Below are 17,594 nucleotides of genomic sequence, written 5' to 3' on the forward strand. Positions count from 1 at the left end.
AACTCACGTCACTGACCTATGGGACACAGAAATCCACATCCATTGCGAGAAAAGTGATTTCAAAATATGCCCCACTGAAAAAGAATGGGTCATGGGTATTTCATTGAAACTGACTAGTAAACATGTGACAAGACCTTGGAAGAATCTAGCATGTACTTACAATTATAAGCCCTACTTACACTAGGCTACACCTAGATTCCTGGGCCTGTATTCATTAAGCATGCAGTGCAAATCTAGGATCAGTTTACAATAGACATTTAGACCACAGGGACCTTATCATAGAGCAGCACTCCTACTCTGAGATGCTTTATGTTTACAGGTCCTGCTGTGTGACGGGCCATTTACACTAGGAAGCGCCAATGCACGGTGAAACATCGGAAGCCATTCACTTTCAATGGAAGGAAAGCGAGAGAAGCGGAGTGGGCGGGCCCAGATGCGAGCATGAGCGAGGGAGCTGAACAGGGCGGGACTAAAGTTGGGGAAAACGGAACTGTATTCAAATCCTCCGCAATATCGCGAGTGACCAATCAAAGCTCACCATAACTTCCAATCCCTACTGGACTGGCTGACAATGGCTGTTGATATGTAGCACTACTTAGCTTGCTTGGTACCCACATGAGGGCGAGGCTAGCATGGCTAGGCGAGTGCCGCTTGTATAGTGTAAATGCTATGTAATCCTCTAAGCACAAGCTGCCCTCAGGGACTAACGATAAAGAAAGCTAATTATAGGCTAACTTTCAACAGGCTGTGAAGTACTGTAGCCTAGTTAATTGAGCCCTATACGGACATCCTGTTTTGAAACCTGCAAAGAGGGTAATTATTAATGAAATATGTTTAAGTGTCTTTAGACACATGGAACGGGTGGGTTTGTAAAGATATGCGCTACCACTTTTATCTTAATATTTGTGTTCTTGGCCCAGCACAAAGATCCTTTTGCCAATTCAAACAATGAGGAAGAATTGCCAATAAAAACCCAAACACATTGCTCATCAAAATTCATACACACTGGCACCCGTCCTGTCCATTGACATGTACAAGTTTTTGTCGGGGAGGTAACCATCACAGCAGTGGTGCCTGGAGAAGTGGGTATACTCTAATTTTGCCAACAATTCTCCAAACGGCCCACCCGGCGAAGGAAAGACGCCCCCATGTTAAAAATTCTATAACAAACAGTGACATACACTCTGGATTACCGAAGATTATAAATCCCATATTGGTCTTTCACAGTCAAGCCAACCTAATCTATACTGTGAAAGTTGGCTAATAGTAGGCTATTATTGAAATAGATCAATGAAACTGTCAACTGAGTCCGAAATCCACAGGTTTCTGTTTTTCAAAATTGTTCAGGTTTTCGCTCTCAAAGTTAAACCACATCCGGGAGACCACTTTTGAGGTCTGGGAAAAATCCAATACATTTACCTGATTTTTGTGGTGTAGTTACCCTTTAATTCAACTGTGCAGGCACCTACAGCTGTTGTTTGTGTAGCACACATGAGCATTTATATTTAAAAATATATATATATTCCGATTTTTCAGGGGGTGCTGCAGCACCCCTGCTTCCCGCGGCTATGCACGAGATGGAGTTTGCAAAACAAGTGGCCAAAGATTGATGCAAACAATCATGACATCATTCTGCCAGGAAGGCATATGCTACTTTGTAGCTAGTTAATATTTAATTCAGAACGTTTTTGAAAGCCTTTCCATCTACCAGAAGACGGTTAGGTCTATCATTATCATCACTATATTTGTCCTGTTTCTTAGTTGTTTGAAACCTTGATGTTTTACTTCATATTATGAGGCATGTCTTACCTTGCTGCAAAGTAGACTATAGCCGAAATCCCACCATAGAAAAACTAAGGCAATTATTTGAAAGACTTCCTCATATGGCTATTCTGTTCTATTGGTTTTCAAATGAACTTTCTTTCATTGTCTTGCAGCCAAATGCATGATCCTAGTCATATTAGCAACACATGAATGTTGTTTCATCTATTATTTCACCTCTTTCTAAATTTAGAATGGATATTTCCGTCTGTCTATGAAACCGCTGAGCATTTTGGCATTTTAGAAACTTTCCTGGGTCCGCGTTTCGGTTTTTGCCCCAACAGCCGATTCTAATAACCAACTCATCATCAAGCTTAGATTATTTGAATCAGCTGTGTAGTGCTAGGGGGGGGGGAAACACTAAACATGCCCCCAGGGGGGCACCAGAACAAAGTTGGAAAACCCTGGACTACACCACTGTATGGCAGCGAGTGTCTTGGAGAACTATTTGAGGAGGAAACGTAGGGAACTAAACAATATTCAAACCTGTCAGTGATAAAATCGATCTAACAGCACAGAAATGTATACTGAGCAAAAATATACAGTTCATGTAAGGAAATCAGTCAATTTAAATACATTCAATAGGCCCTAATCTATGGATTTCACATGACTGGGCAGGGGCGCAGCCATCGGTGGGCCTGGGTTCGGTCTTCCCCACAAAGGGGCTTTATTACAGACAGAAATACTCCTGTTTCCTCGGGTGGCTGGTCTCAGACGAACCCACAGATGAAGCAGCCGTATGTGAAGGTCCTTGCACGTGGTCTGCGGTTGCGAGGCCAGTTGGACGTACTGCCAAATTCTCTAAAACGACGTTGGAGACTTATTGTCCCAGCACAAGGTGCACCTGTGCAATGATCATGTTTAATCAGCTTCTTGATATGCAATTACCGGTCAGGTGGATGGATTATCTTGGCAAAGGATAAAATGCTCACTAACAGGGATGTAAACAAATTTGTGCATTACATTTGAGAGAATTCAGATTTTTGTGTGTATGGAACATTTCTGGGATCTTTTATTTCAGCTCATGAAACAGGGGACCAACACTTTTCATGTTACGTTGATATTCAGTTCAATATATTTACTGATAAATTACATGGTAATATTGTATACAGCAACAATCTATTAACCGCTTGTTTGTTTGAGGTTCATTACCAAAAACAAGTAGGCACCAGTTGATACTAGAGGTAACAATGTTGTTCCCAATTGTGTTGATTTCCAAAGTAATTATCAGAAGGTGCCCTCTGTTATCATGCACATTCTTAGCAAATACCCTGTATATACAGCCAAGTTACTCATTGTGTATTCATTCCTCATGGTATTACCTTTTTTTCTTTCTGCATTGTTGGGAAGAGCCCATAAGTAAGCATTCCACTGTTAGTCTACACCTGTGGTTTACAAAGAATGTGACAAATACAATTTGAGTTTTACCACAACCTTGTCAACACTTTCCTCATCACTTTTTTCAGCAGTGAATGCAAAACTAAAGTCCCAGACAAATATCAATACAAATTTCATCAATAATTGTAATGTCATTTTATTGACAGTTTCATCATCACATAGGGCATCACAACACACACAGCTGGAGCAGACACCCCCCCCACAGACCTCATCATAGGCTGCCCCCAGCTTACTCTGCACCCGGGCCGGGTCGCTCTCCTTGGGGAGCGGGGGGTGGGGGGGATGTGTACAGGTGCTGGGTGGAACGGCGCTGCTGCTCAGCTTCAAGATTCGGCCCCGAAGTCCCTCCTGTACCTCCTGCTCACAGCTGAAGAACAAGCAGGACACCGAGGTGTACGAGTAACTGTGCATGTAGATGGACTGAAGATGGTCTTTGACCCTTGGAAGAACTCTTTTTGGTTACAGGTAGAACTGTTTTTTGAACCCAAAAGGGTTCTACCTGAAACCAAAAAGGGTTCTTTCTCCCTGGAACCAAAATGGGTTCTCCTATGGAGACAGCAAAATAACCCCTTTGGAACCCTTTTGTTCTAAGAGTGTAGGACGATGGCTACTTGAATGACATCATTAAACTTTTAGCAAATTTAAGCGTTCATCATTTGTTCTTTACAGCATTCGCTTGCTCAGTCACCAGTGAGGATCGCTATTGCTCAATCAGAATATATTGAATCAATTTACACTGAATGTACAAAACATTAGGACATGGACTGATCAGGTGAAAGCTGATCCCTTATTGATGTCATTTGTTAAACACACTTCAGATTAAGGGGAGGAAACAGGGTAAAGAAGGATTTTTAAGCCTCAAGACAATTGAGACATGGATTGTGTATGTGTGCCATTCAGAGGGTGAATGCGCAAAATATTTAAGTGCCTTTGAACAGGGTATGGTAGTAGGTGCCAGGGTTTTCACACCCAACAGTTTCCCAGTGTGTATCAAGAATGGTCCAGCACTCAAAGGACATCCAGCCAACTTGACAACTGTGGGAAGCATGGGAGTCAACACGGGCCAGCTTTCGACACCTTGTAAAGTCCATGCCGAAGAATTGAGGCTGTTCTGAGTGCAAAAGGGGGTGCAACTCAATAGTAGGAAGGTGTTCCTAATGTTTTGTACCATCAGTGTATTCAAGATGCATTGGACAAACCCAGCTGAAAACAAGCACGTTTTCACATCTTGGAACAGTCTTCAACGTTAACCTCAGATTAAAATGAATAATTGTCTTTGATCTATAATAACAATTTTCATTACGTGGCAAGATCGGACATTATTCTGTGCAAAAATACATACAATCTAAGTTTAAAAAACGCCAATGCATGTTCTTACATGACATTTAAAATTCTATGTACATAACAGGCATAAAGCACATAGATATAATTTACCTGTAAAATCTCCTTTAAAATCTGCAATAATAATGAAATAGTAGAAAACTAAGACAGCCCATAATATCCCATGAATACAGTATATATCGATCAATAGAGTGATACTTGGCAAAATTGTTAGTTTTTTGCTATATGAATACCGAATTCAGATTTGGATAGGCAAAGCCCGTCTTTCCTATATCAACAAAAACCAAGCAAAAATCCTGAGGGGCCACACTTTTTACTGAGCACTTTTTACTGACCCAGAAAAACCTCAATAGAACGTATCACAGCTGTAACTAGAGCCATGAGTTTTTCCTGCTTAGGTCATATGGTTGGGAGAAACACCAGGCCCTTATAATAATCACTGATGGAAACTAGAAAAAAACATCATCAGATCAGTCCATTGGTGTCTCATATGTAGAAGTAATTATCTGGGCTAGCTTGACTAGCTACGTCGGCTGTGTTGCTGCTCTGTTGGTCTGCGCTGCTCTCAGCAGTCGATGAGTGTTCCGACTGTGGCTCCACATCCAAGTCACCCACATTCATCACCGGGCTCAACAACAACGGCTCCGCGTCGACCAGCATCTCCCCGTCACTGAGGCTCAGTCCACACACACCCCCCGTCTCCACGGCGACCTGCTTCCCGGGCGACGGTTCGGGGGGTGTGTCCTGGTCCTCTTCATGCCCCGCCCTTGCCTTGGCCCGTTGGACAGCCAGTCTCTCGATCACCAGGTGAAGGTCTTCGTTATGTTCTTTCCACTGGCGGTACTTTTGTGACGTCAGACCAGAGTCCTCCAGAACCTTGTTAAGGAGTTGGAGCTCCGCCTCTTTATCCTAGAAGCACATTCAGAACAGATGGTCATTCGCATTTTTTTGGCATCATAATAGTAAATGAAATGTTCATATTTGTACACTATAACTGGGGCCAGGAGTTTTTCGCAGGTGAAGTCACACAGACAGGGCCATACCTCCTGCTGCTATAACTGTTCCTTTCACAACATTCTAGGTCATGGGGAAAACCACTTGTGGAAAGAGATCTTCTTTCAAAGACAACCCAATTTAGAAATTGCTCAAATTGTATGTAAGAGATTGTGGATATAATACCCATATAGGGCACTTATACAAAAGCGTTCAAATAAGGAGTACACATAAGGAGCAGACATAAGGAGCGATGTAGGTCAAGTCCAGGGGACACTGCTTAGCTGAAGAAGCTCTGAGGGTCGACCCGAACCTTGAGGGTGCTCTGCAGCACGCGGAGTGTGTGGGCCTTCTCGTTAATGACCGGGTTCTTGTTGCGCCGGATGAAGGACTTGCGGAAGTGGTCGTGAGTTGTGAGCTTGTCACTGCCGATCAGGGACACGCCACCCTCATTCAGCCGGTGGAACAGCACGCCCATCTCATCCTCCGGAGCTCCTGGTGGGAGGGGGGATTGTGGGTAGAGAGGGGGAGAGATGTACAGAGAGAGACCTTTTGTCTTTCTTTAATGATACATCCTCATTTCATTAAAACTGCACCACCCCACCCCTCTTTAAAAAAACAAACATCCCCCGTGCTGCATACTCACCTTGCCCTCTACCTCACGATACAAAACAAAATCACACATCACTATATCCAAAACCTCACCACTTCCATAACCGTATATCCAACCCATCTTCCCCAGCGATACAGATGGCTTCCCCGACACACTTTTAATCATTTTAAAGAACTCATTAAATACTAGTAAAGGGTCTGTTATCCCCCCACCTTTGACCCCGTTCCTCCTTGTTCGCCAAATAGCCAACTTTGCCAGAGCAAACAGAAAATTCAACACACATTTGTCCTTTTCTTTATTCAAATACATGTACCCCATTATAAACATCCCGACAGTGAACTCCACCCCCAACCTCTCACACAGACAAACTCCCCCAGGCTCGGAGTATTAAAGTCCAACAAGTCCTCCATACCCCCTTGCCAGTCCCCAGTCTCTGCCGTCAAACATTGGTGGCCCCTCCCCCTTTGGCAGCTCAAACACCACCCTTACCGGCTCAGACAGTGCCTCCTGGACCTCCTCCAGGAATCTCTCTAGCAGCCTAAGAGATGTTAGTCCTGTTTGTTGTGCCAGAACTTCCGGGGTTTTCCACCCCTCCTCTCCCAGCAGTCGCAGGTCACCCAGACTTAGTAAACCCGCTACTGCCATCAGTCGCTTCTGCAGGGTGGCCGACTGAACCGATCTGAAAAGGATGGCAGGATTGTGGAAGATAGGCCCCTCCCACACCCACAGCACAGGCCCCGCACCCCCTTCTAGTGTGGGCCTTAGCAGCTGCCAGGCCCTCAGCGCCGCAGAGTAAAAATCAGAGAGACCTGCTGTAGTCAGCCTCTCCTGCGGGTCCAACCCTAATCCGCCAGCTGTCCTCAGCAGCGCGCATGCTGGTTCCCTCCAGCCGACATCAGTATGGTACAGCAGTCTCTGTGCCGCCTTTAGTCGGAATGCAGCCACTCTGCTCTCCAGTTCCACCAGTCCCTGTCGTCCTTCGTGGACGGACATGTACAACACTGCCGCCCTCAGCCAGTGATGGCCCAACCAGAAAAAAATCCACCAGCTTGCGTTGCAGATCTGCGGCGGGGGGGTTGACGACAGCCAGTTTATGCCACAGGGAGGATGCCGCCAGGTTGTTGATTATCAGCACCCTCCCTCTATATGACACTTGGGACAGGAGCCACCTCCACCTGGCCAGTCTTGACACCACTGCCTGTTGAGAGCCCCTCCCAGTTTTTCTTGACCCACCTCTCCGAGCCCAGGTACACCCCCAAAATGTTAAAGCCCTTCACAACCCCACGCAAAAGAAGTCCAGTCCAATTATCCCCCAGAATGTTTTTATAAAACTCCACTGACTCCATCGACCCCAAGTGCACGGCTGGGGGACAACAACTGGCCTCTGCCAGTTCATGGGACAACAGGGGAATGTCCATTTCATTCCTCTGTGCCAGAGAGAGCTTAGGGAGTTCTGCAAACAAAACCTGAGCACACACACAGGATGACACAGTTCTGCCCTATAGAACTATATAAAACTCCACAGTCCGCTCCCGCATCTCCCACACCACAGAGGTCACCCGCCCATCCGACATCCGCAGACAATGCAAACCCTTGGCTTCCCCGCTCTGTCTTTTCAAACCAAAGAAGTAGGAGCTGGGAGCGTCCATCTACTTGAGCATGGAGAAGCTAGCTCTTACCTTTGCTTTAACCTGGGAAAAAGCTACCCAGGTCCCTAAGTAATTCAGCTAAATTAGCCTGAAGGCCTACATTGCCTTGCCCCACCATCTCTACCTCCATCTTACTAATACAACGCTCAAGTTCCCCCAATACCTGACACCCTAGACCCACTCCAATTTGCTTACCGACCCAATAGGTCCACAGAGGACGCAATCGCAACCACACTGCACACTGCCCTAACCCATCTGGACAAGAGGAATACCTATGTGAGAATGATGTTCATCGACTACAGCTCAGCATTTAACACCATAGTACCCTCCAAACTCGTCATCAAGCTCGAGACCCTGGGTCTCGACCCCGCCCTGTGCAACTGGGTACTGGACTTCCTGACGGGCCGCCCCCAGGTGGTGAGGGTAGGTAACAACATCTCCACCCCGCTGATCCTCAACACTGGGGCCCCACAAGGGTGCGTTCTGAGCCCTCTCCTGTACTCCCTGTTCACCCACGACTGCGTGGCCATGCACGCCTCCAACTCAATCATCAAGTTTGCGGACGACACTACAGTGGTAGGCTTGATTACCAACAACGACGAGACGGCCTACAGTGAGGAGGTGAGGGCCCTCGGAGTGTGGTGTCAGGAAAATAACCTCACACTCAACGTCAACAAAACAAAGGAGATGATTGTGGACTTCAGGAAACAGCAGAGGGAGCAACCCCTATCCACATCAACGGGACAGTAGTGGAGAGGGTAGTAAGTTTTAAGTTCCTCGGCGTACACATCACGGACAAACTGAATTGGTCCACCCACACAGTCAGCGTTGTGAAGAAGGCGCAGCAGCGCCTCTTCAACCTCAGGAGGCTGAAGAAATTCAGCTTGTCACCAAAAACACTCACAAACTTCTACAGATGCACAATCGAGAGCATCCTGTCGTGCTGTATCACCGCCTGGTACGGCAACTGCTCCGCCCACAACCGTAAGGCTCTCCAGAGGGTAGTAAGATCTGCACAACGCATCACCGGGGGCAAACTACCTGCCCTCCAGGACACCTACACCACCCGATGTCACAGGAAGGCCATAGAGATCATCAAGGACAACAACCACCCGAGCCACTGCCTGTTCACCCCGCTATCATCCAGAAGGCAAGGTCAGTACAGGTGCATCAAAGCAGGGACCGAGAGACTGAAAAACAGCTTCTATCTCAAGGCCATCAGACTGTTAAACAGCCACCACTAACATTTAGTGGCTGCTGCCAACATACTGACTCAACTCCAGCCACTTTAATAAGGGGAATTGATGGAAATGTATGTAAAAATGTATCACTAGCCACTTTAAACAATGCCACTTAATATAATGTTTACATACCCTACATTACTCATCTCATATGTATATGTATATACTGTACTCTATACCATCTACTGCATCTTGCCATCTTTATGTAATACATGTATCCCTAGCCACTTTAAACTATGCTATTTTATGTTTATATACCCTACATTACTCATCTCATATGTATATACTGTACTCTATACCATCTACTGCATCTTGCCTATGCCGTTCTGTACCATCACTCATTCATATATCTTTATGTACATATTCTTTATCCCTTTACACTTGTGTGTGTATAAGGTAGTAGTTGTGGAATTGTTAGGTTAGATTACTTGTTGGTTATTACTGCATTGTCGGAACTAGAAGCACAAGCATTTTGCTACACTCGCATTAACATCTGCTAACCATGTGTATGTGACAAATAAAATTTGATTTGATTTACACTCCTAGCCTCTGAGGATGAGAGAGCTGAATACTGTTGACAGAAAAGCTGAATTTGGACTTTTCCCACATCCCACCATTGACTCAAAGACTCTACTCCTCTTTTCGCTGCCCCCACCTTTCCCGAAAAATCTGGAAACCTGAGCAAAAAGGTGGCATCTTGTAAGAGCTTTACATTAAACTTCCAATAGGATACCTGCCAAGGCCCTGGTGAAATAGACAGCCGAACCATGGTTATGTGGTGATCCGAAAAACCCACCGGGAGAATGGTAGCGCCCAACAGCCTATTGCTCCGATTCCTGGACATGTAAAATCGATCTAGTCTGGCTGCACTCATCCTAGCCCCAAAGACCTTCACCCATATATACTGTCTTGTGTTGAGATGTCTAACTCTCCAAACATCCACTAGGTCAAACTGCTTATTGATGTCTCTTATAACACCCCCACTGAGGCTGAAGGAGGCTCCTCCCCATTTCTATCTTTCGTAAAAGTTCCAGTCCCCGCCGACCACCAGCATCTCCTCAGGCGCGATATCTGTGAGAGTTCCTGTCTAAGATACCCAAACAAACGCCCCCTCTCTCTCCCTGTGTTAGGTGCATACACATTAATAAGGACAAAACCCCTGTTAATTTCTGCTTTTACTACAAGCAGTCTACCCCTACACACCTCCATTGGAGGAGCACATTTTTACAGCCAGACCCGGTGCAAAAAGGACTACCACCATTTGTTCCATGGCTCAGTACAGTGGCCCCTTTCCATCAGAGCCCCCAATTGATTTAATTCACCACATCACCGTATGTCTCCTGCAGAACCAACACCTGTACTTTTTTTTGTTTTACATATTCACCCAACAGACTCCTCTTTCCCACATCTGTGGTGCCATTTATACTAAGCGAGCCGACCCGAAGAGCCTCCATATGAAGTGGGAGAAAATTCAGGAAAGAGAGAGGCCAATAGCAAAGCTCAAAAACCCCCCCGAAAAACTATTAAATCTCAACAGCATCTAAAGGTAGACCCTTACGCACATTTGTGACCCATTTCCTCAACCTAAAACGTTTCCTGGGTGAGAGGACACCATGCCCCTCATTTTTCATAGCGTGATGTACTGATCTTACAAATTTTCCCGGATCGCAAAAAAAGCTTCCAAGATGAACCTTTTTCTCTTTAGTCTCATTCAGGAACCTTGACAGTTCCTTCACTGTGTACTTTGACCCCTCTGCCTGAATGACTGTCAACTCCGTACCCATTGAGGATTAGTCTGAAAAGAAAGCCTCCTCTTCCTCAGACTCACCTTCCTCCTCCACCACCTGCCCTTTCTCTCTAGTCGGGGCCTCCCCCCCAGCACGAGGCAAAGGTTCCTTAGTGCCATCGACCACACCAGGGTCTACACTCCCACCTTTCTTCTCCCCCTTTTTCCTCTTCCGCTTGACACCCTCCTCCACCGCCCCTAGTCGCTTGCACTTCCCCACTATACTCTCCTCATTCACGAGCATAACCTGACTAGGCCCAGCCTCATCTACACCACCATCCATAACCTGACTAGACCCAGTATCATCTATACCACCATCTATAACCTGACTAGGCCCAGACTCAGCTACATCACCATCTATAACCTGACTAGGCTCAGTCTCAGCTACCCCATCATCCATAATCTGACTAGGCCCAGTCTCAGCTACACCACCATCCATAACCTGACTAGGCCCAGTCTCAGCTACCCCATCATCCATAACCTGACTAGGCCCAGTCTCAGCTACCCCATCATCCATAACCTGACTAGGCCCAGTCTCAGCTACCCCATCATCCATAACCTGACTAGGCCCAGTCTCAGCTACCCCATCATCCATAACCTGACTAGGCCCAGTCTCAGCTACCCCATCATCCATAACCTGACTAGGCCCAGTCTCAGCTACCCCATCATCCATAACCTGACTAGGCCCAGTCTCAGCTACCCCATCATCCATAACCTGACTAGGCCCAGTCTCAGCTACCCCACCATCCATAACCTGACTAGGCCCAGTCTCAGCTACCCCATCATCCATAACCTGACTAGGCCCAGTCTCAGCTACCCCATCACCCATAACCTGACTAGGCCCAGCTACACCACCATCCATAACCTGACTCAGCTACACCACCATCCATAACCTGACTAGGCCCAGTCTCAGCTATACCACCATCCATAGCATGACTAGACCAAGCCTCAGATACACCACAATCTATAGCATGACTAGACCCAGCCTCATCTACACCACAATCTGCATCTCAAGGCCCACTACATGTTGACCTCAATTTTCCCCACTGGCGCTTGTACCCTCACCTTGTCTACGGCCTTTATGTGGGCACGCAAAGCTCTTATGCCCCCAAATCCCCACACTTAAAGCAACGTAGACTATCTGTGCTGGCAAACCCCGCGTAAAGCCCCTCTCCATGCCTCACTTTAAAATTCACATTTAACTGTTGCTAATTTTTTATTCAGAAACATGAACACTTGCCTCCGGAACTAACAACATGCTAAACGGCATCTGCCTGAAAACCTGCCGACAGTACACGAAAACCGCTAGCAAACTTACCAAAACCAACTCGGCTCTTTAAGCCGTAATAAACATTATCAGATTCGCAACTACCACCCTAGTCGAAGGAGTGAAATTGGCACCAACACATCCCTTACAAATATTCCACTAGCAATCAGCTTACCCACCAAATGTACTCTTATCATGAACACAACCACAGCTCTGTTCATTCTGGATGCGGAATGTTTAAATTCAGATCCTACCTGTTCACCGACCGTGAGCAGAACCTTATCCACCTTAACTCCATCCTCAGGAACACACCTGATTCCATGCCGTAACGACAGTGTCTCCGCCGTGCTAGGCCGCGAGGCCATCGCGGCACACCACACCATTCAAAACCCCCAGGAAACTAAAATTCCGTCCTCTTCCTGCCTAACTTTGAAAAAACAAAAACAGTGGGTACGCTAAACTAACAGTGCGTTAACCCTCCACCATATTTTATATATATATTTTTTTTAAAGAAATGACCATGGAAAGAATCAAGAAAATAAGTAAGGACAGATTCCTCCACACCACCTGTCAACTACAAAACACTCCTAGCATTCACTGAGCGAGAGAGAGAGAATATGGTGTTGTTGTAATTCACTTTTGGCATTGTATTTTGTCATGCTTTCGACACCAATACGACTTATTGAGAAAGAGGGGGGGCTGATTAGATATCATGACACAAAGGAGGCAGACAAATAAACACATTATAGAATCCCTGGTGGCACAATTTGAAGACACTGGGGAAAGACAGGCAGACAACAGCCATGATGAAGCTGGCGAAGCCCCCAGAACATTGGGGCCATCTGGCGGAAATTAAAACGTATCCATCAATGGAACCCCCTATAGGCCTATATGGACTCTCTTACGCTACCTTGTGGTGAAACCGAAGTGCTGCGCTCTACCATACAGTACCTGGGCTTCTGCTGCGCCCTGTGGGTGGACCAGGAATGTGCATCTTGTCCTTCTTCTCTTTGTCCTTGGCCTTGTCCTTGCCCTTGTCCTTGTCCTTCCTGGACCGAGGCAGTGTGTTGGACAGGGTTTTCTGTTGTCCATCAAACACAACACATTAGATTAGTATGGAACATCACTTGCTTTTTTTATGAGTGGATGGAGGGAAGGACAGAGAGAGAGGTAGAGAGAGAGAGAACGAGAGCAGAAACAGAGAACAGGTAAGTGTGGCAGACTAGGGAGAGTTCTGACTTGGACCTCTATTCTACGGCACTACTATAGCCAAGAGTTTTAGTCGGTTAAGAACAAATTGTTATTTTACCGGTACGATGATGGCCTGGCAAGCAACAAGAGACAAGTGCAGCAATAAACAATCAAATTTAAAAAAGAATAGTACAGTGCAGAATAAGGCAGACATCAAAACCCAAAAAGACAGAAACAATGCATGTGTTTGTGTGTCCTTCTCCTCACCGTGTAGATCTTGTTTCTGTGTGGAGAAGGAGAAGACCCCTCATCTTCTGACTCTGTCTCACTGTAACACTCTGTCCACAAAGACACAAATCAACCTTAGCATTATTATTTCCACTTGTCCACACCAGTTGTCCAGACAATTGCGCTTACAACGCCAAGGGTCGTGGGTTCGATTCCCGCTGGGGACACCTTTACGGGAAACAATGTATGCACACACGACTGTTAGTGGCTTTGGATAAAAACTGTCAGCTAAATGGCATACATTATTATGAATATATACGGTGCATTCGGAAAGTATTCAGACCCCTTGACTATTTCCACATTTTGTTATGTTACTGCCATACTCTAAAATGGATTTGGAAAAAAATATAATCGACACATATAGAACATATTTCAAATGTACGTATGAAAAAATGTAATGTCACAGTCTGCAAAGCTGTCAAGGCAAAGGGTGGCTACTTTGAAGAATCTCAAATATAAAATAAATGTAGATTTGTTTAACACTTATTTGGTAACTACATTATTCCATATGTGTTATGTCATAGTGTTGATGTCTTCAAAATAAAGAAAAACCCTTTTGACTGGTACTATGTACATATATTATTTGTATTTTATCTATGTATTTTTTTTATAACAGACAACGATGAGACAACCTATAGGGAGGAGGTCAGAGGCCTGGCAGTGTGGTGCCAGGACAACAACCTCTCCCTCAACGTTAGCAAGACAAAGGAGCTGATAGTGGACTACAGGAAATTAAGGGCCGAACACGCCCCCTTTCACATGTACAGGGCTGTAGTGGAGCGGGTCGAGAGTTCCTTGGTGTCCACATCACCAACAAACTATCATGGTCCAAACACACCAAGAAAGTCGTGAAGAGGGCACGACAACACCTTTTCCCCCACAGGAGACTGAAAAGATTTGGCATGGGTCCCTAGATCCTCAAACAGTTCTACAGCTACACCACTGAGAGCATCATGGCCGGTTGCATCACCACCTGGTATGGCAACTGCTCGGCATCCGACCGTAAGCCGCTACAGAGGGTAGTACGTACAGCCCAGTACATCACTGGGGCCAAGCTTCCTGCCATCCAGGACCTATATACTAGGCAGTGTCAGGGCAAGGCCTAAAATCATAGACTGTTCTCTCTCTCCAACCGCACGGCAAGCGGTACCAGAGAACCAAGTCTAGGTCCAAAAGGATCCTTAACAGCTTCTACCCCCAAGCCACAAAACTGCTGAACAATTAATCAAATGGCCACCCGGACTACTTGCATTGACACCCCACCCCACTTTGTTTTTACACTGCTACTACTAACTGTTTATTATCTATGCATAGTCACTTTACCCCTACCTAAATGTAGAAATTACCTCAACTAACCTGTACCCCGCAGAAAATACCTTGACTAACCTGTACCCCGGCACACATAACAATAACACATTGTTATTTTATTGTGTTAATAATAATAATAGAAGTATTATTATTATTGCATCTTTTAACTTTAGCTTATTTAGTCAAAATAACTATTTTTAAAACTGCATTGTTGGTTAAGCGCTTGTAAGTAAACATTTCACGCTAAGGTCTACACCTGTTATATTCAGCACGTGACAAATAAAATTTGATTATTATATATATACATACACATATATACAGTTGAACTCGGATGTTTACATACACTTAGGTTGGAGTCATTAAAACTCGTTTTTCAACAACTCCACAAATTTCTTGTTAACAAACTATAGTTTTGGCAAGTCGGTTAGGACATCTACGTTGTGCATGACACAAGTCATTTTTCCAACAATTGTTCACAGACAGATTATTTCACTTAAAAGTCACTGTATAACAATTCCAGTGGGTCAGAGGTTTACATACGGTAAGTTGACTGTATTTAAACAGCTTGGAAAATTACAGAAAATGATGTCATGGCTTTAGAAGCTTCTGATTGACTAAAATTATGTCAATTAGCCTATCGGAGGTGTACCTGTGGATGTACTTCAAGGCCTACCTTCATACTCAGTGCCTCTTGCTTGACATCATGGGAAAAGCAAAAGAAATCAGCCAAGACCTCAGATTTTTCTTTTTGTAGATCTCTACAAGTCTGGTTCATCCTTGGGAGCAATTTCCAAACGCCTGAAGGTACCACGTCCATCTGTACGAACAATAGTACGCAAGTATAATCGCCATGGGACCACGCAGCCGTCATACCACTCAGGAAGGAGATGCGTTGTCTCCTAGAGATGAACGTACTTTGGTGCGAAAAGTGCATATCAATCCCAGAACAACAGCAAAGGACCTTGTGAAGATGCTGGAGGAAACCGGTACAAAAGTATCAATAGCCACAGTAAAACGAGTCCTATATCGACATAACCTAAAAGGCCGCTCAGCAAGTGTAACGGATGTGAAATGGCTAGCTAGTTAGCGGGTACGCGCTACTAGCATTTCAATCAGTTACGTCACTTGCTCTGAGACTTAAGTAGGGTTTCCCCTTGCTCTGCAAGGGCCGTGGCCTTTGTGGAGCGATGGGTAACGATGCTTCGTGGGCGACCGTTGTTGATGTGTGCAGAGGGTCCCTGGTTCGCGCCCGTGTCGGGGCGAGGGGACGGTTTAAAGTTATACTGTTACATTGATGCTGTTGACCCGGATCACTGGTTGCTGCGGAAAAGGAGGAGGTTGAAAGGGGGGTGAGTGTAACGGATGTGAAATGGCTAGCTAGTTAGCGGGTACGCGCTACTAGCATTTCAATCAGTTACGTCACTTGCTCTGAGACTTAAGTAGGGTTTCCCCTTGCTCTGCAAGGGCCGCGGCTTTTGTGGAGCGATGGGTAACGACGCTTCGTGGGTGTCAGTTGTCGATGTGTGCAGAGGGTCCCTGGTTCGCGCCCGTGTCGGGGCGAGGGGACGTACTAAAGTTATACTGTTACACAAGGAAGATGCCACTGCTCCAAAACCGCCATAAAAAAGCCAGACTACGGTTTGCAACTGCACATGGGGACAAAGATCATACTTTTTGGAGAAATGTCCTCTGGTCTGATGAAACAAAATAAAACTGTTTGGCCATAATGACCATCGTTATGTTTGGAGAAAAAAGGAGGAGGCTTGCAAGCCGAAGAACACCATCCCAACCGTGAAGCATCATGTTGTGGGGGTGCTTTGCTGCAGGAGGGACTGGTGCACTTCACAAAATAGACGGCATCACAAGGAAGGAAAATTATGTGGATATATTGAAGCAACATCTCAAGACATCAGTCAAGAAGTTAAAGCTTGGTCGCAAATGGGTCTTCCGAATGGACAATGACCCTAAGCATACTTCCAAAGTTGTGGCAAAATGGCTTAAGGACAACAAAGTCAAGGTATTGGAGTGGCCATCACAAAGCCCTGACCTCAATCTTATAGAAAATGTGTGGGCAGAACTGAAAAAGTGTGTGCGAGCGAAGCGGCCTACAAACCTGACTCAGTTACACCAGCTCTGTCAGGAGGAATGGGCCAAAATTCACCCAACTTATTGTGGGAAGCTTGTGGAAGGCTACCCGAAACGTTTGACCCAAGTTAAACAATTTAAAGGCAATGCTACCAAATACTAATTGAGTGCATGTAAACTTCTGACCCACTGGGAATGTGATGAAAGAAATAAAAGCTGAAATAAATCATTCTCTCAACTATTATTCTGACATTTCACATTCTTAAAATAAAGTGGTGATCGTAACTGACCAAAGACAGGGAATATTTCTAGGATTAAATGTCTGTAACTGTGAAAAACTGAGTTTAAATGTATTTGGCTTAGGTGTATGTAAACTTCTGACTTCAACTAAATCTAATCTATCTCTCTTTTTTTTTTTTTTTTTACACATTTGTTTGGTTACCCAGACAAGCAAAATCATGCACAATGGAGAATCTCCATTTAAACTAGTCCAGTAGTAGGCTGGGAAACCAGCCTCTAATGTATTTTTTGATTTGGCTACTGTCAGGGACAACTAAGATGGAAAATGGTGACAAAATACACATCTTCATCCAATCAAAATCTCAAGATTTCA

General features: G+C 45.3%; 1 protein-coding gene across 2 annotated transcripts in view; it reads right to left on the reverse strand.

Annotated features, from left to right (window-relative positions):
* Positions 1–3,339: 3,339 nt before the first annotated feature.
* Positions 3,340–17,594, reverse strand: part of LOC139530547 (connector enhancer of kinase suppressor of ras 1-like) — a 78,324-nt gene continuing 64,069 nt past the window's right edge. For both annotated transcript variants that reach the window (XM_071327057.1, XM_071327056.1), the window contains 4 exons: positions 13,568–13,638; positions 13,061–13,190; positions 5,867–6,048; positions 3,340–5,469 (listed from right to left, as the gene is read on the reverse strand). In XM_071327057.1, coding sequence (XP_071183158.1) covers positions 5,047–5,469; positions 5,867–6,048; positions 13,061–13,190; positions 13,568–13,638 — 806 coding nt within the window. In that variant the 3' untranslated portion in view covers positions 3,340–5,046. The remainder of the gene's footprint in view (positions 5,470–5,866; positions 6,049–13,060; positions 13,191–13,567; positions 13,639–17,594) is intronic.

The sequence above is a fragment of the Salvelinus alpinus genome, chromosome 9, assembly GCF_045679555.1.
Source record: "Salvelinus alpinus chromosome 9, SLU_Salpinus.1, whole genome shotgun sequence".
NCBI lineage: Eukaryota > Metazoa > Chordata > Actinopteri > Salmoniformes > Salmonidae > Salvelinus > Salvelinus alpinus.